The 24718-nt window shown below is 31.9% G+C and overlaps 2 protein-coding genes across 2 annotated transcripts; one reads left to right on the top strand and one right to left on the bottom strand.

Annotated features, from left to right (window-relative positions):
- The first annotated feature begins 293 nt into the window (after positions 1-293).
- On the top strand, positions 294-7877 carry LOC114324583 (uncharacterized). Its single transcript, XM_028272449.2, has 3 exons — positions 294-539; positions 3138-3375; positions 7446-7877. The coding sequence occupies exons 1-3, from the start codon at positions 324-326 to the stop codon at positions 7778-7780; spliced, it is 789 nt and encodes a 262-aa protein (XP_028128250.2). The 5' UTR covers positions 294-323; the 3' UTR covers positions 7781-7877.
- A 5807-nt stretch (positions 7878-13684) lies between these two features.
- Positions 13685-23016, bottom strand: LOC114324582 (uncharacterized). The gene is made up of 3 exons (XM_028272447.2): positions 22883-23016; positions 18316-18523; positions 13685-14082 (listed from the first exon to the last, which is right to left on the bottom strand). Exons 1-3 carry the CDS (start codon positions 22979-22981, stop codon positions 13754-13756), a joined length of 636 nt encoding a protein of 211 aa, XP_028128248.2. The 5' UTR covers positions 22982-23016; the 3' UTR covers positions 13685-13753.
- Between the last annotated feature and the right edge of the window lie 1702 nt (positions 23017-24718).

Below are 24718 nucleotides of genomic sequence, written 5' to 3'. Positions count from 1 at the left end.
GGCCCAAGGTATAATTAAATAAAAAGGTATGAGAGTGATGATGATGAATATTAACTGGTCCACCTAAATTGAAACTCTTTCTTATTTAAATAAATAGGAAGGAAACTTCCGGAAAGAAAACAATGTTATATAGTTTAGAACAAATACATCGTAACAATATTAAAATACATAAGGCTGAATACATGATTCTGCAAGAGTGAACTAAAAAAATATATTATTATTGAATTAGTATTCACGGCATACCGACTTTCGATTGCATATGTATTAAAGCCCGTCCTCTTCAATAAATTCTTCACTTAGTTTTTAGTTTCTTTCAATACACAATGTCGATCAAGTTAGCACTAAGTGTTTTAGCTATAAGCTTAGCTACAGTAATCTGTAATGAAAATGCTTCAACAACAGCGTTTTGGAAAGGAACAATTTTGGATTCTCATATTGAGAAAATGAGGTCAGCATGTGCGGAAAAAGATAGTATTGCTTGTTTTCAGTATAATGCGTTTAAATTTTTGGATGGTATTTTCAGAAAAGACTATTTCCACGTGAGTATAATGATTTAATAATATTATATTCCTTGTAGTGTATTTTATATTGGCATTAAGTGTTAATTAACACTTTTAATTATCAATGGTCTTATGTTACTATTTGAAGAAATAATTTATCTAATTTCCTCATTAGGTTTTCTAAAGATGTGTATTCTGTCTTTATCACTGTTTATCTAACTATTCGCATTACCCGTTTAATCCCTTCGGGCTTTCCCGTATTATCCTATTCTTAGGTGAAATAATAATCTTCTCTCCCTCTCTTTTTGTTACAAGTTATTAGATATGTATCCGGTTTGGATACGTTACCGATCTCCGTTAATTTCTGATTGTTTATTTATCTTGTCACTGATTTATTTTCCAACTTTCTATGTCGTTTTCTTGTAACTTTTTTAATTATCTTATTTGCCTATTTTTAATCATATTATGTGTTATTAATTTAATATTCCATGGTGACTTAACCCTACCTTTATTTTTTTCTTTGGGTTTTCTTTTCTTTATAACCCTCGGTATGGGTTGATTAGACTCTAGGATAATTCTCATTATTTTCATTTTTATTCGCTACCTATATTAGACGTGTTTTTGTTTTATTGCTTAGTTTTCTGTTCTGTGTTTTTCGAAGGCTTGGTAGCCCGTTAGAGTTCTTTCTTTAATTCTTTATTTTCCAGTTGTTTCGAAAGGTAATACTTTTTTAAATTTGAAATTGCCGATCTTCAGTTACCCCTTTTTGTTATCTTCTCTGTTATTTAATAATCTTCTCAGATATTGCTCCTTGAACTTTCACGCTCACATTTGTATCTTCCATTGTCACTCCTGTCAGTTTCCTTTGTTTCATTTGATAGTTTCTTTAATGCTTTCATCATCTTGTTTCCGATTATCGTATTGAAGGAGCTTTTAAATTCAACAAATACTACATGGTTTTCTCTGCTATATTTCCAAGACTTTTCTTTAATTTTTTCCAAGAAATGTCACATTTATTGTTGATCTTTTTGTCCTAAAACCACTTCGGTTGTTTCTTAGTGTATTTTATGCATAATTTTTTTATTTTATTAAAGGATTTGTAGGTCTTCTTCTAGATTTCCCGCAAATTCAACGGTGAAATCTGCATATCTGGTATTGTACAACCGGCAATCGTTGAGCAGAATGCTTTTTTAATTTGTTGCAAAGCGTTGCAAGATATTCATTCAGAGTAGAGATTGATAATTAGAGGAAACAAAATACAGCCTTCCTCACTCCAAGCATGATTTTTACATATTAGGTGTATTCAACTTCACTTCTGAGATTTGCGCTCTGATTCCAGTAAAGGTTTCTAAATATTTTCAGATCTTGTTTGTTAATTCTTGTTTCATTAAATATTTTCGTTATCTTGGCATGGTATAATAAAACTCTATTTCTTAATCAACCAGACCTATATCTCTGCGTTCTTGGAATAAGATCTGTACTGAGAACAGAGCCTCTCTTATTCTACAGTTGATTCTACAAGACAAGATTGAGGGCAAGAGAGATCCTGCAAATAGAAATGTACCCTGGCTAGACAATCTTGGGAAGTGAACTGATTGAACGTCAACTGATCTATTTTCAGCTGATGTGAATAGAGTAAGATGGGTCAATGTAGTCGCCAACATCTCTAGAAGATAGGCACCTTTAGAAGAAAACAGATTGTAAATTCTATTATGGATTATCTTTAGAAAAAGTTTTAGGAGATTACTTGTGGGGTCCATTCTGCTATATTCTTCACATTTTTGGGCATCTTGACTCCACCTCTTTTGGAAGTTTAATAAAACAGCCATTCTCTTGGCATTTATCCAGATTTTTATGTGCTGTTTAGTATATTTGTGGTTATTGATAATGAGTTGTTGTTTATTAGTTTGAGTGTTTCTGCTTATATAATTATTTATAAAGCTTGCTGCTTTACCAGCATATGCCTGGCTTCACCAGAGTGAACTTCCTGCTAAGATATTCTTGGCCTACATTTACCTTCTGTTCTAGCTCAAAGGTATTTGGTCGCTTTGAGCTTCAAAAAGTTTCTTTAGGCATTCCTTCTATGTACTATGTTCTTATTTTACTCTACTGAATCTAGGTGCATTAAACACATACTGCATATATAGAGACATTTGCATAAGAGAGAGAGCATTGGATACAAGTAAAATTGGCTTATATTTAATATTACTGTATAAACGCTACAGGCTATGTGATGATATGATGAAACATTGGGGAGACAGCATACATCTCGAGAATGTAAGGAACCTATTTGACTCCAGATTGATCGAGAACAGAGCCATTTGGAAAAGTACAGTTAAAATCTCTGGTTCTGGCTAAATACAACAATATTATCGACGGGATTTTAAATATTTTGTAAATTAAATGCATGAAACTGTAATATTTGCTTTATTATAACTATTCTCCAGCTTTTTTCTTTTTTTTCTGAGCTTCTGAACGAATGTTTTAACTTCTGTCTTAACTTAAAACATTTTGGAATGTCGCTATTGTTTATATAGGTAGCTTTATATTAGTTCTTAAACTTCCATATTTATTTTATGCATATTTACCTTATTACCTTATTATATATTTGCATTTACCCTATTATTAATGTTGCAGGTCGGTGATAGCGTGCAAGTAACACGTAATAATTATGCTTCTAATGAAATAGAGTCTCGCTCTTACGACAACTTAGAAGACAGTGTTGAAGACTATATTAAAAAACACGATGTTAAATTTAGAGTACCTCTAATTGGAGATGTCACAGTTGATTCTTCAGCATTGGACAGCGAACAGGTGGAAGTTAAATGGAACTTTGGATCTGGAAGAGCTTTTGACGAAGATGAAGAAGATGAAGGTAACTCCACCAAAGAATTAAATAATTATATTCTTTCTCTTCATCTTAACATGCCATACACCAAAGTACGTAGGCGACTATCTCATTACTAAGGTTCTGTTCTTGGCGGCGTGATACAGTTCGCCTGTGTTGTGTATTCCCGTTAGGTAATTTCTTAATATTCCCTATAATCTTCCCTTCTCCTTGTAGGATTAACTATGGTATTTTATATTTTGCTCCTCATAATATGTGCCCAAGGTAATTACATTCATTCTTCATTAATTTCGATTTAATTAAAGTACAATTCTAAAAGACTGCACAAAACCACATATGAATTCCTTATCGAATGCACCCTGCCATACTTTTTTCGAGCGTCGTCTTCTTCTTTTCTGCATTTATCTTCACTACATCATTTTCTTTGGCCAACTGTCTCTATTCATAATTATTGTGTTCCATATCAAGTAATTTAGATATTTTGTCAGATGCGGTAAACTGGTTCAATTCGTTTCTTAATTTAAATCTCACCTGTGATTTTCTTAGTACAGTGGAACCCCGATAAGTCGGCCTCCAATAACCCGGAAGTCCGGCTAACCCGGACCGATTTTCATCAAACCAACATTTCAACAATAAAAATGTTACTGAGTTTTTTACAAAGAAATGAACAATACTGTATACCACTGTACGTAATTTAGATGTACCTACTGTGCTATGTATGTATTTCATGTTTTTGCAATTATAATGGAAGTTTATCTGTATGTAAGTATCAGTATTTTATTAATTTTTACCATATTCTCCGGCTTACTCGGATTTTTGATAACCCGGATCGGCCGCAGTCCCGATTAATCCGACTTATCGAGGTTCCACTGTAATTGTAAGTTCAAAGTAAGTATATGTCACTGGAATCAGACTGCAAACCTCAGAGTTGACGGTGAACTCACCGAATATGTCAAAATCATGCGTGGAGTGAGGCAACGCTGCATTTTGTCCCCCCTAATTTTCAATCTTTACTCTGAAAAAATATTTATCGAAGCTTTGCACAAAACTGAAAAAGGTATTCTACTAAACGGGTACCGGCTAAATAATATCAGGTATGCAGATGACACCATAGTATTTGCGGACAACCTAGAAGACCTACAAGTACTCATGGACAAAATCACGTATTACCGTCAGCAATATGGACTCAATATAAACGTAAAGAAAACAAAGCTTATGATCGTCAGCAAGAAAAAGATAACAGAAGGTCAACTCTATATCAACCAAACCCCTGTAGAAAGAGTGAGGCACTACAACTACCTCGGCACCATAATAAATGAAGAATGGACCAATAACCAAGAAATAAGAGCGCGCATCGGAAAAGCTAGATCAATCTTCAACCGTATGGGGGCGTTTTTCAAGAGCCACAACCTTTCTCTTGGTGTAAAAGTAAGAATGCTGAGATGTTACGTCTTCTCTGTCCTTTTTTATGGTGTTGAATCATGGACCTTGAACGAGGATATGTGCCGAAAGTTGGAAGCATTTTAGATGTGGCTATATCGGAGAATTCTTAAAATCCCATGGACTGATAGGGTCACAAATGAGGAGGTTCTTAGAAGAATGGGGAAGAACCGAGAAATACTAAACACCATCAAATCTGAAAAGTTGGAATACTTTGGACACATTATGCGAAATGAATCCAGATATGCCCTCCTACAAGCCATCCTGCAAGGAAAAATATTTGGAAAGCGAGGTCCAAGAAGAAGAAGAACATTCTGGTTAAAAAACCTCAGAACCTGGTTCAACACAACATATGTGCAGCTTTTCCGCGTTGCTGCAGATAAGGTGAAGATTGCCATGATGATCGCCAACATTCGTCACGGATAGGCACATCAAGAAGAAGAAGATATGTCACAACATCCAAATCTGACAGTGGTCTTGCACTAAATTATTTCGAAATATTTTTGCAGCATCTAGAGGTTCTGCCGTTTCCATATTTATCGTCAGACCCCAAGCCTTATATTCTTATAATTATTCATCCAATGAAGTAAAAGACAGAGGTACTCTCAATCATTTATTGTAACTTCCGACGACCAGTTTCGCTCTCTAAAGTATGCAGAGCATCTTCAGGTCAACGGTTACAAGTCACTAAATGCTACAAACAAAAACCAGAGTTAGAACAATGTGTGGTTTTAAAAGATGCTAAAGATCCATAAGATCAAGCCAATATTGAACAACATACATAAAAGTAGTTAAGATAGCAGACAAATACATATGCATGTAAAATCGGTGGCTGTAATAAACGTCCCAAGCTCAAAAACACATGCAGATGTATGCCGGCCATAATCATGCAATGATAACGTGTCGTACTTACATTCGGTTACAAGGAGCTACTACCTCAGTGTTCATTAACATGATATTTCTGCTTAAGTTATGCTAACGGGATGTGGTGGAATAGACGGAGAATGTTGCAAAGCTAAACAAGTTTATAGAGTTTGGGAATTCTTGAGGGTGAAGAGATAGTTGGTGAAAGACAACCAACAAATCTGTGCCCGTTATTTTTGTTTGTGAAGTAGACTAACGACAAATTTTTAAAAAAATTTATATAGGACATTCGCTTAAGTCTACTTCACAAACAAAAATAACAGGCACAGATTTGATGGTTGTCTTTCACCAACTATCTCTTCACCCTCAAGAATTCCCAAACTCTATAAACTTGTTTACCTTTGCAACATTCTCCGTCTATTCCACCACATCCTGTTAGCGTAACTTAAGCAGAAATATCATGTCACTGAGGTAGTAGCTCCTTGTAACCGAATGTAAGTACGACACATTATCATTGCATGATAATAGACGGCATACATCTGCATGTGTTTGTAAGCTTGGGGACGTTTGTTTACATGCATATGTATTTGTCTGCTATCTTAACTACTTTTATGTATGTTGTTCAATATTGGCTTGATCTTATGGATCTTTAGCATCTTTTACAACTAGACATTTTTCTAACTCTGGTTTTTGTTTGTAGCATTTAGTGACTTGTAACCGTTAACCTAAAGATGCTCTGCATACTTTAGAGAGCGAAACCGGTCGTCGGAAGTTATAATAAATGATTGAGAGTACGTCTATCTTTTACTTCATTCAAAATGAACTCTCACATGCAACCCACTCAACATTTTATTCATCCAACTTTATTACATATATCTTATATCATCCTTATCCTCAGCTAATATGACATGTACCTCGATTTTTTACCCTTCGCTTCGTTATTGAACGTATTCGCTTCGTATCTGTTTAGTTCACAGATAGCTAATGATCTATAACGAAGCGAATGGTCAAAAATCGAGGTCCTGGTCGTCAACCGTAGACGATCATTGCCCAGAAGTCAAGAACGTAGACGTAGGATTTGCTGGATTGTTTTGTCACAAGAACTGCGGTAATTTCTCAGAGCATAACAAAACCCTTGACATACTTTGATATTTCTTAGACCCAAACTCCAACCATTTGACCTCCGTTGGGGTGACATGCAGACAAAATTTGATAAAGAATTTTTTTGAGCAAATTCATTAAATTATTTTGGTCTCTTTGTATAATATATTTTCGCTGATTTAATTATTTTTACTAGTATGCATATTATGTCATCTAATATATGTACTACATATTTATGTGTTTTTTTACCCTATCCGATACTTTTGTTAAATCAAGTAGGTAAGGTACATAAATCTATACTTAATTTACAATCAATATGCAGTAGAAATAAACAAACCAAGACACGTTAAATGCTACTAGGAGCACTCCCAAATCATAATTTACAATATATATACATTGTAAATCCCAAATCATGATTTCCAAAGTTTATACATTGTAAATTATGATTCGGGAGTGCTTCTAGTAGCATTTAACTTGTCTTGGTTTGTTTATTTCTACTGCATCTTGATTGTAAATTTAGTATAGAAAATCTAAAGACCGTAAAAGAATAGGATTTTTTTACAAATATAAAAGTTTAAGACATTTATTATTTCGCCTTAAGATATTGTGGTTTATTCGTTGCAGTATATTTAATTTCACTTTGAAACAATCATGATACAAATATAATTATTAATACTTCTTTTTATATTTAGGTCGCAGCAAACACAAAATCAAAATCAAGAAATCAAAAATCAAGAAAATCCTTAGCCCAATATTGATCTTCATTCTACTCAAGGCCATCACTTTAGTACCATTCGCGATAGGAGTCTTAGGTCTGAAAGCCTGGAATGGTCTTCAACTGGCATTTATCTCTTTCATCATATCAGCGGGATTGGCGATCTTCCAACTTTGCCAGAAACTGGCAGCCGACCACGCACATGCACACATTTCTACTGCTGGACCATGGGAAAGTGTGGGATCTCCTCAGTGGGGCAGAAGTTTGGATGACGATGCTCAAAAATTGGCGTATTCTGCATATGCTCAATGAAACTAGGCACCTTAATGATCTGTGTTACTAATATTAAAATTATTTATTTATTTATTATTTTGTGTTTGTTTTAAAACAGTAAATTAAAAATTACAGACTTAGTTTTTTTAATGCCATAAAACTGTTGAGAGATAAGATTGAACAAAATAATGTTTGTATTGTAAGCTTGTTTTTTCTGGATATACTATAGATACTTGGAAAGGACACTCAGTTTTTGCGGCGAGATTGGCCATGAATAACATATTCAAATAATAGTTCTAAAAAAACAAAAAATTAGTTGGACACAAACTTGTTTTTAATCAGGATATATAAGAAATTCTGATTTATAGTCCGTTCGCTAAACTCAGACACAACTGGCTAGTGATTTTAGTAAGTAATTTTGCCAATTTGGTGAAATTGAAATAAAAAAATAATTACTAAATAGTTAATAATTATTAAATAGTTAGTAATTTTGCCAATTTTTTCAAAATTAGCCAAAAACAAAAAAATTACCTACTAAAATTACTAGCCAGTTGTGTCTGAGTTTAGCGAACCGACTATAACATGCAAATAAATAATGTGATAAAAAATGAAAAATATATTTCTAGGCTTGAAGAAGTCGTTGTCTGGACTGTACACTAAGCGGCTAAGAAATATTATGGTATGGTTATTAAAGAAAGATAAAATAAAAATGCAAGATGTTAATGTATTGTTAACCTGGTAATATACAGGGTGTCCAGAAACTCTCCCGACAAACGAAGACCAGAGGGTCTTCAGGTAATTTTAAGAGAATTTAACCCAATTCGCCTAGTCCAAAAATGCTTCCTAATGGAGATAGAGCTTTTTGAAGATGGCGTCTTGGAATTAGTTTTCCTTAAATATCTCCAGAACGCTTCTATTTAGAAAAACAAAAACTAGTACACTTATTTATCTTCCAGATATAAATCAACTACATCAATTACGAATTTCTAGTACCGGTCATAGTCGCCCGTGCTGGGTAGGGCAACTGGTATTTTATCGTATGAGTTTTTTATCTTTAACTTCTAAGCATTTTTTAAACTGAATTATTAAATTGTAAGGTATTCTAGTACTAAAATGTACTCTTACTTTAAGTCGGTAGGATGCACAGTTTTCTAGAAAAATCGATTTTAAAATTTTTCGTTTCTTGAATTTGAAAAATAAATTTAAAAAAAAAACTATTTAGAAAAACGAAAACTGGTACACTTATTTATCTTCCAGAGATAAATCAACTACATCAATTGCGAATTTTTACATAGAATTGGAATCTATGAAACTCCCTTCTGTCCGTGTAACTATGAGTCCATCGGGGATCTGAACCATGTATTCTTGGATTGTCTTAATCATAGGGATCAGACTCAAAACTTATATTTAGGTTTAATTAACCTTAACATTAGCCTTCCAGTTAGCATCAGCAATCTTTTATCTTATTCTGACAAATCTATATTTAATCTCTTAATTAAGTTTATAAATGATTCTAAGATAAAAATTTAAACATATCTATAACAAAATTCTGTGGCAAAAAGACGCTTTGTCTAATGCCATCTCTTTCTCTCCACACACACACACACACACACAATTGCGAATTTCTAGTACCGATTAAATGCGTCCGTTTTATGTAGGTCAACGGTGATTCTATAGCATAACTTCCTTATCTTTAATTTTTAAGCATTTTTGACACTTGATGATTAAATTATTAACTAAAAGTTACTCTTACTTTAAGTCGGTATTTTACTTTTTAGTTAGGTACTCTAGTACTTTAAAACGAAAAATTTTCAAATCGATTTTTCTAGAAAACGGTGCATTCTACCGCCTTAAAGTAAGAGTACCTTTTAGTACTAGAATAACTCACAACTTAATAATCCAATGTCAAAAATGCTTAAAAGTTAAAGTCAAAAAAGTTATGCTATAAAATACCAGTTGCCCTATCCAAAACGGGCGCCTATGACCGGTACTAGAAATTTATCAGATTTATCTCTGGAAAATAATTAAGCGTACCAGTTTTCGTTTTTTTAAATAACAGTGTTCTGGAGATATTTAAGAAAAACTAATTCTAAGACGCCATCTTCAAAGAGCTCTCTCAGGAAGCATTTTCGGACTAGGTGAATTGGGTTAGATTGTCTTAAAATTATCTGAAGAATCTCCGGTCTTCGTTTGTCGGGAGAGTTTCTGAACACCCTGTATATTTCTCGTAAACTAGACCAGCAAACTATAACTAATGAAATGATCTTAAGAACGAATGACAATCACAGCTTATAAACAGAATAAAAATGAGACAAGCATCATATAATATTTGGGAAACCTAGTCCATGTGGTGAGACCGCTCCCGTCTGAAAAAATTTCTGATTCGGTTTCTTTGTGGATTCCTTTTAAAAAATATAAACTTTAAAGAAATCTGAAGGGTGCGGGGTGGAATTTTTGGGCAGAAATTGTTTAAACATTTTTTTTTAAACAAATACAATAGATCACGTTTTTTTGCTCTGGAACATATATTTTTAGATTTTTCGGGTCATTCTAAAAAAGAAAGGTGTCTTGTAATTTTTCTAAAAAATTGCTAGTTTTCGAGTTATAGGCGATTTAAAATCTGAAAAATGCGAAAACACGCATTTTCGAGGCATAAAACCTAATATTTAAATTTGTATTTTTGAGGTTGCCAGATACTTAAATTGAAGTCTAAATATTCATCTTCAAGATTCTGAAGAGTGATCGCGTCTAACCTTAATTTATACCGTTGTTTTTTAATTGTTAAATATACGTGTTTATCCGATTTTTTGCCGGTGCGGCGAGCTCTATTTCAAAAATCTCCTATTTTCTTCCGAAAAATATTTTTTCTAGATTTTTTGGGATATTCTAAATAAAATTTCTTTGAAATATTCTAAATAAAATTAAAAGTGTCTTGACATTTTTCTGAAAAGTTAACAGTTTTAAAGTTATAAGCGATTTAAAATCCGAATAATGCCAAAAAAACGCATTTTTGGATTTTAAATAGCTTATAACTTTAAAACTTTTAACTTTTGAGAAAAATGCCAAGAAACTTCTTTTATTTAAAATATCCCAAAGAATCTAGAAAAAATATTTTTCGGAGGAAAATTAGAGATTTTTTAATAGAGCGCGCCGCACCGGCAAAAAAGTAGGATGGACATGCATATTTAACAATCAAAAAACAACGATTTAAATTAAGGTTAGACGCAATCACTCATCAGAATCTTGAAGCTGAATATTTATGCTTCAATTTAAGTATCTGGCAACCTCAAAAATACAAATTTTAATATGAGTTTTTAGGCCTCGAAAACGCGTATTTTCGCATTTTTCAGATTTTTAATCGCATATAACTCAAAAACTATAAATTTTTTAGAAAATTTACAAGATACCTTTTTTGTTTAGAATGACCCAAAAAACTTAAAAATAGATGTTACGGACCAAAAAAACGTGATCTTTTGTATTTGTTAAAAAAAATGTTTAAACAATTTCTGCCCAAAAATTCCGCATGGCACCCTTCAGATTTGTTTAAAGGGGACATTTTTGAATAGCAATCCACAAAGAAACCGAATCAGAAATTTTTCCAGACGGGAGCGGTCTCACCACATGGACTAATTAAAAATATGTGGATTTGAAATTGAGAATAAAAAGAAGATAGGTAGGAGAAGTGGACATGGTGAAAAAATAAATAATGGTTTAGAAGAACTAACAAATGCAACGGTAACTTGTTTTTTTAATTAACACTATTCGCCTCGGTTTAGCATATTAAGTGTCTTCTGTATTTGGAACACGTTTAGTTGGTTTATGAAGGCAATAACAGCGACAATAAGGTTTAGTAGAACTGACGAAGCTACTGACAATATTTTAAAAAATTTAAAATTGAGAATTATAAAACATAATAGCATAATAAGCAGAGAAGCTGCTTTTATTTTGGTGAATGAAACTAAGATGCAAAATCCCCAGTATAACTTGTTTAACATGTGGACGTTTAGAAGAGTGTTTCATGGGTAGATTGAGTTATAAATATAGAATTGTTAAGGAGAATAGGCAGAGAGAGGGGAATTGAAAACACAACAAAAGAAAGGAAATTGCAATATCGCTGACATGTGTTGAAAGGCGAAAGATATAACACTTTGAGACTCATAATTCAAGGAAAAATAGAGGGTAGGAGAAGCGTAGGAAGGAGACGCGTTTCCTGGTTGGAAAACCTGAGAGGATGGTTTGGTTACAGCCCAAGGCAACTGTTCAGAGCAGCTGCGTTGAAGGTTAAAATAGTCATTATGATTGCCAACTTTCGTCGCGGAGATGGCACTTAAAGAAGAAGAAGAAGAAGTATCTAATTATCAATCTTAATAGAAGGAATTAAAAAATGAGAAATACCATTTTAAGTAGGGTAATAACATATCGAGAATAAATTATCATTTGCTTAAAGTCGTATACATTGGAAATTAGAATTTGTTGTTAGTATTGAAAGTAGTAAATTAACAATGGAATTACTAAGACAGAACTTTACTCTCAGATTGGGTATGGTTATTTGTTTAAAAATAAAATATTTTGTTGTTATTTCTCCAAAATATACGTATTTTGAATTGAATTTGTGCTTATTTCCCATTAAGAAGAGTAGGTAACATAAAATTGCCATAATAAAATAGTTTCGGAGCTATATTTATTTTCTTTCATAAATCATTCTTTACCAAAACCAAGATCGTGTACAACAGTTGTAACTCAAGAACGGCTGGACTGATTTTCATAAAATTCGATTGATAAAATTTTTTCTCTGGTCGGAATAGCAGAAGACATATTCATAAAAATTTCAAAAAAAGCTCAAGTTTAAATCACAGACACTATCATTGTCAACGATGGCTATTCATTGTATCGGCGTCGATCACGAGATAAAAATGGTAGAACTATCACATCGAAATGAAAGGAAATTATGTTTTTTTTTCATCGACAACAAATGGATTGTTCTGTATTCACCATTTCTGTCCAAAACATTCAAGGCTCATTGTGATGTGTAGTTTTGCAATTCAGTAAAGTACATCAAATACATTTGGAAATGTGTAAAAAAAGACAGTGATATAGCGGTTTTTTGCGTTAAAAGTTCCAAACCAAGTTTGCAAATGAATTAATATAACCAAAATTGAAGATAATAATAAACTCAATACACTATTCGCTTAAAGAACTACACTAATGTTATTTCAAAGTGAGTTATGGGTAATTGAATGTATATTTTTTTCGACGATTACTCAAATCTACGTATTTAAGCTTAAATAACGGGAAAACGATACATTTTATTAAATATACCTGTTAAACACTTGTCAAAGTACTTTGGAATACCTATCCAACGAGCTCCAGAAGAAGTTAATAGCATCAAAATTAAGCAAGTTATGATGAAAATAAGAGAACCCTTTCGAATTTTTTAGGAAAAATTTTTTAGGTGAACCTGATATCTTAATTTGAGTTATTAAAAAAAAAACAATAACATTTTTTGGAAAAATTTTTAAAAGATACAGTTTGAAAAATTTTTGGGGCATAAATTTTAATGCTATCAACTTGTTAGGGACCTCATTTGATAGATATTTCTAAGTACTTTGACAAATGTTTAATAAGTTTATGTTATAAAATGCATCATTTTCCCGTTATTTAAGCTTGAATACTTAGATTTAGGTACTCACCGAAAAAAATATACATTCAATTACTACCTATAACTCAATTTTAGATAACATTAAAAGCTAACAACTCACCAACTTTCATGCAAATCGATGGAGGTTCAACGAAATCAGAGGTAATTGCTCATAATATCCACCTTCAGTGACATGCTTTTTTAACTTTTAATATCCAAAATATAAAAAAAAAGATTAATATTTTTATTTATTACACATTCATATATGTTATAAGGTTTTTTGTATTTAAAAAAAATAAACTATATTTTGTAAAAAAATATTTATTATAGTAAAATATTTACAAATAAATTATATAAGTTAAACAGCATGTCCTCTACTGTTGAGGGACATATCCTGCATAGGCCATCTGTTGTGGTGCGTCCGACCTGTCATGGTAGTCGTGGTGGTCGTGATGGAAATGATGCGAATGAGGATCGTACGTTTGATGGATGATCTGAGGAGGCTCATGGCTAACTTTGGTACAAAGCTTCCAAATAGCCATTCCCAAAGCAGAAATGAACGATACGAAGGACAACTGAGTAGCATTCCAAGCTTTAATTCCCAAAATTCCCAAGGCCAATGGTATAAGGATCATTGCCTTGATCACGAGGAAAACCAAAATTGGAACGACGAGTTTCTTTAGTTTTGATTTCTTCTTACGGGCTACGAGAGAAGCTACATTAGTTAGTACCTACTAGTAAAATATAAAGACTATATGGAATAACAAGTTTGCATCTAACATTGATGTCGTTTAAAATTAATCCATAAAGATATTGATAATTAAGTAAGGGTTATTAAATACTAAAGAAATATATATACGCAGCTTAATCGCATGCGAAAAATTCACCATACTATGGCGCTCTTTCCCTTGGAAAGTTAGCAGTACAAAGTATCTACAACTATAACTTAAACAACAGTCTCTTTTGTTTATTTTCTTATTATTTTATTAATTGTCACATGAATGTATTTTTTATTTATTGTACAATCAAAAAAACGCAATTTCCCCTTTTTGATGGTGAAATATATTTAAGGATGGTAAAAATAAGAATTTCTTGTTTTTTTCCATATATCAAAAAATCTGTACATTCGTTGTGTGATATGTCCATAATACATCAAGCAATCATGTGAAGTCTAAAATTGTAAAACTTTTTTTATTTTTCTGATCACTTCCCCATCCTTGTAACAATAATTGGACAGGCGATTTAAAAGAAACTAAGAACGGCCAATGTAACAAAAAAGAGAACTTCTGTTGGAGTGAAAGTAAAGAGGATGATAAACTCCAACAGCAGTAGAAAAAGAAAAAAATTGGGCGCCAATGTAACAAAAAAGAAAACTGCTGTTGGAGTGAAAGTAAAGAGGATGATAAACTCCAACAGAAGTAGAAAAAGAAAAAAAAAGCTTATTGTAGCTAATGGAACAAAAAATAAGAATAGAAAGAAAATAGCTTGTCATTGGAGAAGCTGAAGTAACAAAATACTACTTTTGAAGTAGTATTAGTAGAGGAATATGAAAAGATGAAGAAAGTGAAATTAACTGATAATAAAATTATGAATAGACAGATCTAAACTGAATGCAGTTCGACTAGCAGGTATGTCCGGGAATGACCACTTGACACTCAAGGAAGGATTCGGCCAACTGCATGCCCGTCAAGAGAGTAAATCAAAAGAAATGACAATGATGACTAGGAAAGGAAATATTAAGGTAATGTTCTGAAAATAGATAGAATAAATATGATAATATAATAAAAATAGAATAAACTTTGGGCGCCAGAAGGGAGCTAACTAATTTAGCACTCTTCAAGGTATCCTACGCTGCTATAAATTATATTAAATTTGTAGCAAGAGTATATTAAATTTGTAAATATAAAGGATTAATAAGAAATAATATCCGCAATAAATAAATATTTATTAAATATAACTACTAGATTTTCACAATCTCTGAGTTAAATAAAGTGATTGGTATGTGACTATATAACATGACAAGAAATGACACTAGCGAAAATCTTTTACAGAATTACTGTACAAATATAATATAAGAATAATCTTAATGAGGTTAGAAAATCTAAATACGGGTACCTCTAATCTAATCACCCACGTGCTTTGTGGAATTGTCATATAATGCCTTAGGGTATCTTTATACTTTTTATCCATCGCTAGGATTTAGTATACAACATTTCAATGTAAGACTTTTAGTCGACGTTTAAGGATTTTAACCCATGTATTTTTGGTGGCTTAGTATGTAGAACTTGCAAAGAACAGTGATGATGCTCTCTTTAGAGCGAAAACGTTCTGTTTTGTAATTGTAGCCCTTTATTAGAGTTTTAAAATAATATATTTATTTTACACAGAAGATTTTTCTTCAATTTTTGAAGTTATACTTCTTTACCGGCGATATGAGGGTGAATTTTTATATGTTAAAACCTATGATCCCGGCGCATGCGCATTATAACTTTGTTCTGATTGGATGTTCAAATGACATGTCAAAAATTATTCAATATGGCGGCTGTGGCACAGCTGTACGTAGTTTGATTATTTATGGTTGTTGCGTTTTGAAATTTGTGGGAAAAGAAACAAAGTTAGTTAATAGTTATACTGCCTTTTTAAATAGTTTTCATATACCTATATTTTTGGACTTTTGGACTATTTTGGACAAGGAAAACTCATTCTAATTTGTTAAGTAGTTTTTATTATAATCATATTGTAATTATACATTTGGAGTAGGTTGGAATACATACATTTATTTTCTCAAGAATGGGGATTTTAGAGAGGAATACCAAATTAGGTCCGATTTTTATTTTTAAATTATGATTTTTTTGGCGTAGATTTATTTATCTAGTAGGTATGTAATGCTTTGGTTTACATACTTAATTTGATTACCAACAAAAGTTCTACCATTCTTCATCTAATATACTGTTTTCTTTCTGTTTTGTTATATTTTAATATTTTCTTCCAAAAAATTTAAATTACATAATTTAATTATCTTCAAAACAACTGTGAAACAGTGAAACGTTCAGTTACCCTATTTTTCCACATAACAAATAATGTGGAATTGGACGAGTGAGTCTAGGCTTCGATTACGAATCAAAGCGCCGCGAAGTTCACGGGTTCGATTCTCGATGCAAGTTTTTATTTTTTTATGTATTTTATGATTGTAAGTATATTTGTTATATAATTTTTTTTTTTTTCAGAAAATGCGTATTTAAAATTTTTGCCAACAATTAATATCGTTCAGAAATAATTTTTTCTTTGTGGCATTTTTCAATGTGTTTGTGTGCGTTTTATTCTTTTATTTTTTTAAATTTTTGGTATTGTCTTAAAAATCCCATAATATGTAGTAGAAGTATAACTTCTTACGTGCGTACAAAGTACACACACATTCTTTTTTTTTTTAAGAAACTATCTAGTAAGCTAGTAAACAGAAGGACTGATTGGGGAAGCTTCAAACAAGAATTGGGAACAATGATTAATCTTTCTGTGACGTTAGAAACAGTTAAACAAGTGGATTCCAAAGTTGAGCTATTCACAAAACAGATCCAAGAAGAAGCTTGAAATAATACATTAACCATCCTACTATTATCTTGAGTATATAGAACAAATTACCCAAAAGAAATAAGAGATATAATCTCAGAGAATAGGAAGCTAAGGCAAAGGTGGTCAAAACACAGATATCTAGATTTTCTGGATACTGCTCAAGCTTTTGAGGAGTATAGCATAAGAACCTCTGCAGATTACCTGCAGTATCTAGTTTATTTATCCAAAAATTATATACTAGTAATTTTGCCCGGTTATCGTATCTCATTCCAATTATTATTTGATACCCTTCTCTGATACCCCTCCATTTTTTCTGACTCTTATTTTTTAATATTCTTTTTTATTTTATAACTCGAGAAGGCCTGGATTGATTTGGCTACTTTTCAGTTTGAAATACTTAGCTGTAGAAGTCTAAGAAAGAAGATCTTTACAATATCCCATCAAATATTAAATTTTATAAGTTGTATCGGACGTGCGTAAAAAATGTGCTCCTTGCTCAAGAATATCTGAATATTTTTGACAATATCGAAAATTAATATACGGAAAATATGTTTATAATTAAAAATAATTTTAAAATATTGTTTACTTACAATAATACTATTTTTCAACATTTTCTCTGCGATAAAGTGGAAAATGTTTATGCATTAATGCAGTTCCTTTTAATAATAAATTATAAATGTAATGAAACAATTCTAAAACCATATTGAGATCAAACAAGGTGCCAAAATTATGGATATCACGGGAAACGTAAAAAAGTCAACAGACCCGAAAATAGCCACAGTTCTTGTGACGTAAATATAAAGGAGTGTGACATAACTGTGTGTATGTGACAATAACATTGTTGGTTTTAGTATTTTCTTTACAATTTCATCACATTTTCTGACCTTTTAAACCATCCTTGGACTTCTACAAATGTTTTAACATTAGCTAATTCTATTCAGTCATTCAGGAGCTGTTATAAAAAAGATATAACCAAATAAGTTGAATAAATAATTGAATGACGTTTATTAAATGTTTACATATTAATGTTTACGAAACCGTACAGGGGCGTCATTTGATAGAGTCAGGGGGGCATTTGCCCCCCCCCCTGATTCTGAGAATGACTGAAATTTACAAAAAATAGATCAATTTTGTATTATAATGTATTGTATATATAATGCTTGCCCCCCTACCAAAATTTCAAATAACGCTCCTGAAACCGTACCGGACAGACTGCGTGACTTGTCGCATTAGGATTTTATAAGATTAGACACGAAAGATTTTTGAATTCTGGAATACAAATACTTTTGTAATGTTACTTTCTCTGAATCAGTCGGTAATAAAAATAAAAATATTCTTAGGTAAATAAAATAATTACGATCTTTACCTTGAACGTCTGTGCCAAAATTCAACTTAATGCTCATCTCTTCATCGTCCAGATTTTTTCCATCTAACGTCACCTTTGATCCAATAAAAGGCAAATCAAACGTTGCTTCATGGCTTTTGATATATCTTTCGATGTGGTCCTCAATGCTGCCAGCAGCACTTCTTCCAGTTTCAATGGCGTTGCTTTTGATATCAACGTTCGAACCAACCTAGAAACAAATAAGAAACACAAATAATTACAATATGATCTGGATCCCGCCTACCAAAAAAAGTTCATTAATAGCAAGCTGAAAATTTGTTAATAGCTTAACGGTGTCTAGTCGGACAAACTTTAATGTACGGGAACACTGGAACAGGGGCAGTTTTAATTGTGGAACGTAATTTTAATTGTAGAACGTACCATCCGGACAAATTTATGATTGTGAAAACTAGCAGGTTGTTTTTAAGTTAATTTAAGAGCAAATTTTATATAATATATGAAAAAATGTTTGTCCGAAAAATATGTTGGGTATTTTAATAAGTTCGACACGTAGAATATGTGAAATGACAGGAATTATATTGGTGGTAAATAGTAGTCTGATTTTTACATGAGAATTTAATGAGAAGGTAATAAATCAATTGGAAGTTTTGTCCTATAAAATACATGGGACGTTTCCGTAATCTGACGTTCAAAACCTGTAACCTGTTCCACAATTAAAACTTCCCCTATTCCAGTGTTTCCCTACATCAAAGTTGTTTTTTTTTCCTGTTTTTCTGTTTTTTCTGTTTGGGGGTTGCACGGAGGACAACAACTATAGTGCATACGCGTACGTGATTATATTGTAATGCAGCTAGATATTGTTAAGATGCTCACGCACATGACCTTAAATATGTAGTGGTACTTTTTTTATCTTCTATTGGCCATTAGCTCCGATGGTGACTATTTGGTCGAAAGCATTTAGCTAAGGACATAAATAAGTACTTTTTATACACTTTGACATAATATTTTTCACTTCCTTGTCTAGACACCGTTAACTTATTTTTAAATTTTAAGGTTGCTATTAATAAACTTTTCTTTGGTAGGCGGGATCCAAGCCTATTAAGACTATTGAAAGACTGATAAATTTTGTATACTCTTGAATGAATCAAGGAAGTGAAAAATATTATGTCAAAGTGTATAAAAAGTACTTATTTATGTCCTTAGCTAAGTGCTTTCGACCAAATAGTCACCATCGGAGCTAATGGCCAATAGAAGATAAAAAAAGTACCACTACATATTTAAGGTCATGTGCGTGAGCATCTTAACAATATCTAGCTGCATTACAATATAATCACGTACGCGTATGCACTATAGTTGTTGTCCTCCGTGCAACCCCCAAACAGAAAAAACAGAAAAACAGGAAAAAAAAACAACCACACAAACATTACAACTATATTAAAACTTTTTTCAAGGCTTGCGCGTATCACCCAATCATACTGGCCGAAGAGATATAGTTGACTGACCTTATCAGTCTTTCAAATTTTTGCTCAATTAAAAAAATTCCGTAAGTAGCGAAACTAATGCACTTACTTCCAGTGGGAATCGTACATACTATGCTAACAAAAGCTTGATGACAAAAGAACCAAAATGGCTATCTACAGAATATTTATTAGAGCTGTTGTAACCTATGGTTGTGAAACCTGGGTCACGACGACAAAAGGTGAAGCTCAACTCAGGACATTCGAGAGAAAGATACTCAGAAAAGTACATGGCCCGTTGCAAGGGGAAGACGTCACATGGAGAATCAGGAAACACGACGAGGTTAATGAATTGAATGGGGGCTATGATATTCTAAGATGTGTGAAAATTCAAAAACTGTTATAACTAATACAAAAAGATGGAAAACAGCAAAAAATGATTTACAATAGAGGCGGATAGGAAGACGAAAAAAAAGGAGGCCCAGAACGAGATGGTTGAACGTGTAAAACCCTGAATATAAGACAATGGAGGAGAAGGGCACAAGAGACATCTGAATGGAAGGACATAGCTAGACAGGCAAAGACCAATCCATGGTTATGATGAGAACAGAAGAAGAAGAAACAGTCTGAATATACACGATACTAGAGGAGAGAATTAGCAACACTAAATTCGGATTTAGGAGTTGTTTAATTACGAGAAAAGCATTGTTCACTATCCAAGTACTGATAAAACGATGCAGAGATATAAATTAAAATGTGTAATCGTCTGTGAAATCGGTTTTGAAAAGATCAAATCCTTTAATACGAATTAATAAATCCAAATTTATGAAAGTTAGTAAATACAACAGTGGTGAAGCAATTCTAATGGAAGGATGATAAAAAAATCGAAAATAGTAAAGCCGTATAATACCGGGTGTCCACTTATATTTTCCCCCATATTAACTGCCTATAACTTCTAAACGGTTTAAGATAGAAATATTCGGTTTTCGCTGAAATGTTTTATTTTAGTAAAAGTTTTGTCTAAATGGATTGAATTTTTTATATCGCTTTCAAATACGAAATAAAAAATGGCGGATTTTTGAAAAAAAACTTTGTTTACTTTTTTTGTAAAGGAATACCCAGTATATTTTTTTGTAAATTGAAAGAAAGGTCATTCACCTATCCAGCGAAATAAAATTTTTCAAAATCGGTTGTCAAATCACTGAGTAATTAATTTTTAAAATGAGGGGTGCAACGTGGATATCACATACCTAAATAACATAACTGAGCAAAATGATATTATGTTATGTGATTTCCCCATTGCATCTCTCATTTTAAAAATTAATTTCTCAGTCATTTGGCAACCGATTTTAAAATATTTTATATCGCTGGATAGGTAAATGACCGTTTTTTCAAGACATGAAAAAATATACTGGATGTAAAAAAAATCAACAACGTTTTTTTTTAATCCGCCATTTTTTATTTAAAAGCGATATAAAAAATGGTCATTTACCTAAAAACTTGAAAAAACGGTCATTTATCTATCCAGAAATATAAAATTTTTTAAAATCGGTTGTCAAATGACTGAGCAATTAATTTTTAAAATTAGAGATGCAATGTGGAAATCACGTGATATCCACGTTGCATCTCTCATTTTACAAATTAATTACTCAGTGATTTGACAACCGATTTTGAAAAAATTAATATCGCTAGATAGGTGAATGACTTTTCTTTCAATTTACAAAAGAATATACTGGGTGTTCCATTAAAAAAAAGTCAACAAAGTTTTTTTCAAAAGTCCGCCATTTTTTATTTTGTATTTGAAAGCGATATAAAAAATTCCATCCATTCAGACAAAACTTTTACTAAAATAAAGCATTTCTGTGAAAACCGCATATTTCTATCTTGAGCCGTTTAGTAGTTATAGGCAGTTAAAATGGAGGAAAATATAAGTGGACACCCGGTATATACCTGGCAATAATAATAAATTATAATTAAATTAAAATTTAACACTGAAAAAACACGAACCAACTTTATGAAAATTCAGAAGAGTCTTTGTAGTAGAGATTTGAGATGGAGTCCAAAAATGCAATTAGTTAAATCTAAGAAGACTTGAGATGTGGACATGTAGAAAGATTCAGATGGTGTCACGACTCAATCAAAGTATAAAGGTTAAAGTGTTATGAAGAACGATGGAAGAAAAAGAGAAAATTAGAAAAAAAGGACCTTGGAAAGTTAGAGTGATCACGATGATTGCCAACTTCCATGATGAAGATGGCACTTGAAGGCGAAGAATAGGATTCTGCTGTCTTTTATAATAGTTAAAAATTTGGTACTAAATTTTAATTATTTATCTGGCTTTGCTGAATCCCTTTTTATGCTGCCATTTAAAACTTCTGCCTTTCAGATTTCTGCAAGTTTCTTTTTCTCATCTGGTAACAATTTATATTAACATTGCTCCTCATAGCTATATATTTTACATTTTCTTGTTACGGTATTGCTTGTTTAACAAGTATTAAACACATTCCTTATTTTATTTTTTGTTCCGTATCAAAATTTCTATTGTCCTCCTTGTATATTATCCTCCTTGTATATTTTAAAGCGTTTTCATTTTCCACAACTTTTGTATAGGTTTCATAAGATAAATGAACCTCAAGTATGATATCACAATTGGCTGTTCAGATGGGCACCACTTTTCGAGCCTAAAAGAGCACCCACCATATCTATGTAATAATTAAAAGAAAATTAAAAGAAAATAGTTAAGAAAGTGACTATTAAAAAATATTTCTATTTATTTGTAAATAATGGTTATTTTTATTGATTTATTAAATAAAATATTTTACTATTATTACAGAAAAAAAATTTTTCTTTGTTTCTATTTTCTAATATTTAATTTAAAATACCACAAAAAAATTAAATTAAATTAAAAAGAATATGTACGAGATATTTATTAAATTTAAACGTATAAGATGCATTAAACAATGAACTCGAACAACTCTTTTTTTCTTTTTCGTTTATAAATTAAAAACAACAAAAACAAGCACTAACGATTAAGAATTTCCATAGTTTCTACTTACAAATAATTTACCCTCATGACTCACTAAATTATTTTTTTTACACTTTTATCACTACAACTATAAAATAATGATTACTTTTAGAAGCTGCTCCCACTCATTTTCCTGTCCCAAGTTTGGCGCTGGGTTTCCAAAAGCAGCCCCCACTAAAACAAAAACTAAAAATATCCGCCCCATTTGCACGTGTCCACGGTCTACAACAAATATGACTGATTTTTTGTACCCTTTGGTTTATATACCGCTATAAAGAAAGCACTTTCTTTGAGAGATTCTTTGGACATTGCTTAAAAAATGTGGTGTGCGTCTAAAGCACCTGAAACGAATATTGATTTTGGTAGGTGGCTTATAGAAAATTGTTGTCATGAAAGTATTTAGCGTGGTATTAGTGAAACGAATTATTTTTGGAGTGTTGTGTGTTATTATTTCGCCTAGATTTTATTATGGGGCCATGGAAACGCCAGCTTGAATGAATTTAAATTATATATCATAAAAGTAAAAACATTCAATTATTTTTTGGACAGAGAAATAAAAGTCACAATAATTATTCGGCATCTGCATCTATACCGTTTTCTATATTGTTTCTAGTTGAAGTTAACAAGTCTTTATTTAAAACCCTTTACAAACTTTTTTAAAAGCTCCTAATGATTATATAGTCAAGTCATTTGTTTAACATGTTGTAAGTTAGCATTTATTTACTTTTCTTATAAAATTGTGAGTCATTTGCTATACTAGTTTAAATGATTTTTTCTCTGTGGCTCTTTTTTGATGGTTAAATCAGCTAAAAACTGCATGGTTTCTTTATTTTGTGGAAGTAAACTCACCCCTCTTTGGTCTTGAAAACCTTCACTATTATCGAAACTTTGAGATTTTTTTTTAAATATTGGACATACAGAATAATACTTTGCAAATAAATGGGAAAGTATAATTTCAAAGCCTTCATTGTTACTAGTTTTCAATATTTAAATATTGAATATATTATTATTAAATATTAAATTTTGTAGCTCAAAAGAGCTGCAATTTTTAATCACCGTTTTTAAACTATGCTAACACTACTTTTTAATAAATACTTAAACGGCGATAATTTACTAGAAAGCTGGAAATAAGGATGGATTAAACAAATCCTTTAAAAAAGAGATAAGTCTACCGCTACATTTAAGATACCAGCATTCTCAGTATATGGAAAAGTTATGAAAATTCTAGTCGGAAATTAAAATGGATCACTAAAGCTGGAACAGTAAGCAGGATTCGAATTGGACAATCTTGCATCGACCATATACATTTTTAACCCAACTAAATGAAAAAAGATGACTAGGGATATATTAACTCATCTATTATTTGTGGACTTAATTTGTGTATTGGAAAGCTCATCTAATAATATTCCACTTGTATAACTAATACAACAATTCTACAACGATCTTTAATCAAAAATAAAGCAAATATGGAATGAGATGGAGGCACTAAAACAAACAAATTATAAAAGGAAAGAAAATAATAGGCGCACTAAACTCACTTCTCTGGTCTCAAATCATCTGTAAACAGAAAAAGGTACAGCTATGTACCACTAATTTTGGTAGCGAAACCAACGAACAAATTATAAAAGGAAAGAAAATAATAGGCGCACTAAACTCACTCCTCTGACCTAAAATCATCTTTAAGCAGAAAAAGATACAACTACATATTTCACTATTTTTAAATGCGTTTTCAGCATTATTAAATATTTTAAAAAGCTGGAAACTCCCTCAGAAACAGGAACAAAAACTCCTAATTCTGGAAATGTATTTTTGATGCTGATAGCTTAGTTGCGGGGACGCCGGACGGATTAAAGACCTTGTTTTTGCCGCTAGGCCCACTACTCGAGAAAACATTATCTAGAATCTAGAGAATACGAAACGCCATTCAAAGCATTGCGAAAGC

The sequence above is a fragment of the Diabrotica virgifera genome, chromosome 6, assembly GCF_917563875.1.
Source record: "Diabrotica virgifera virgifera chromosome 6, PGI_DIABVI_V3a".
NCBI classification, from domain to species: domain Eukaryota; kingdom Metazoa; phylum Arthropoda; class Insecta; order Coleoptera; family Chrysomelidae; genus Diabrotica; species Diabrotica virgifera.
This window is presented reverse-complemented; position numbering and strand designations above follow the sequence as displayed.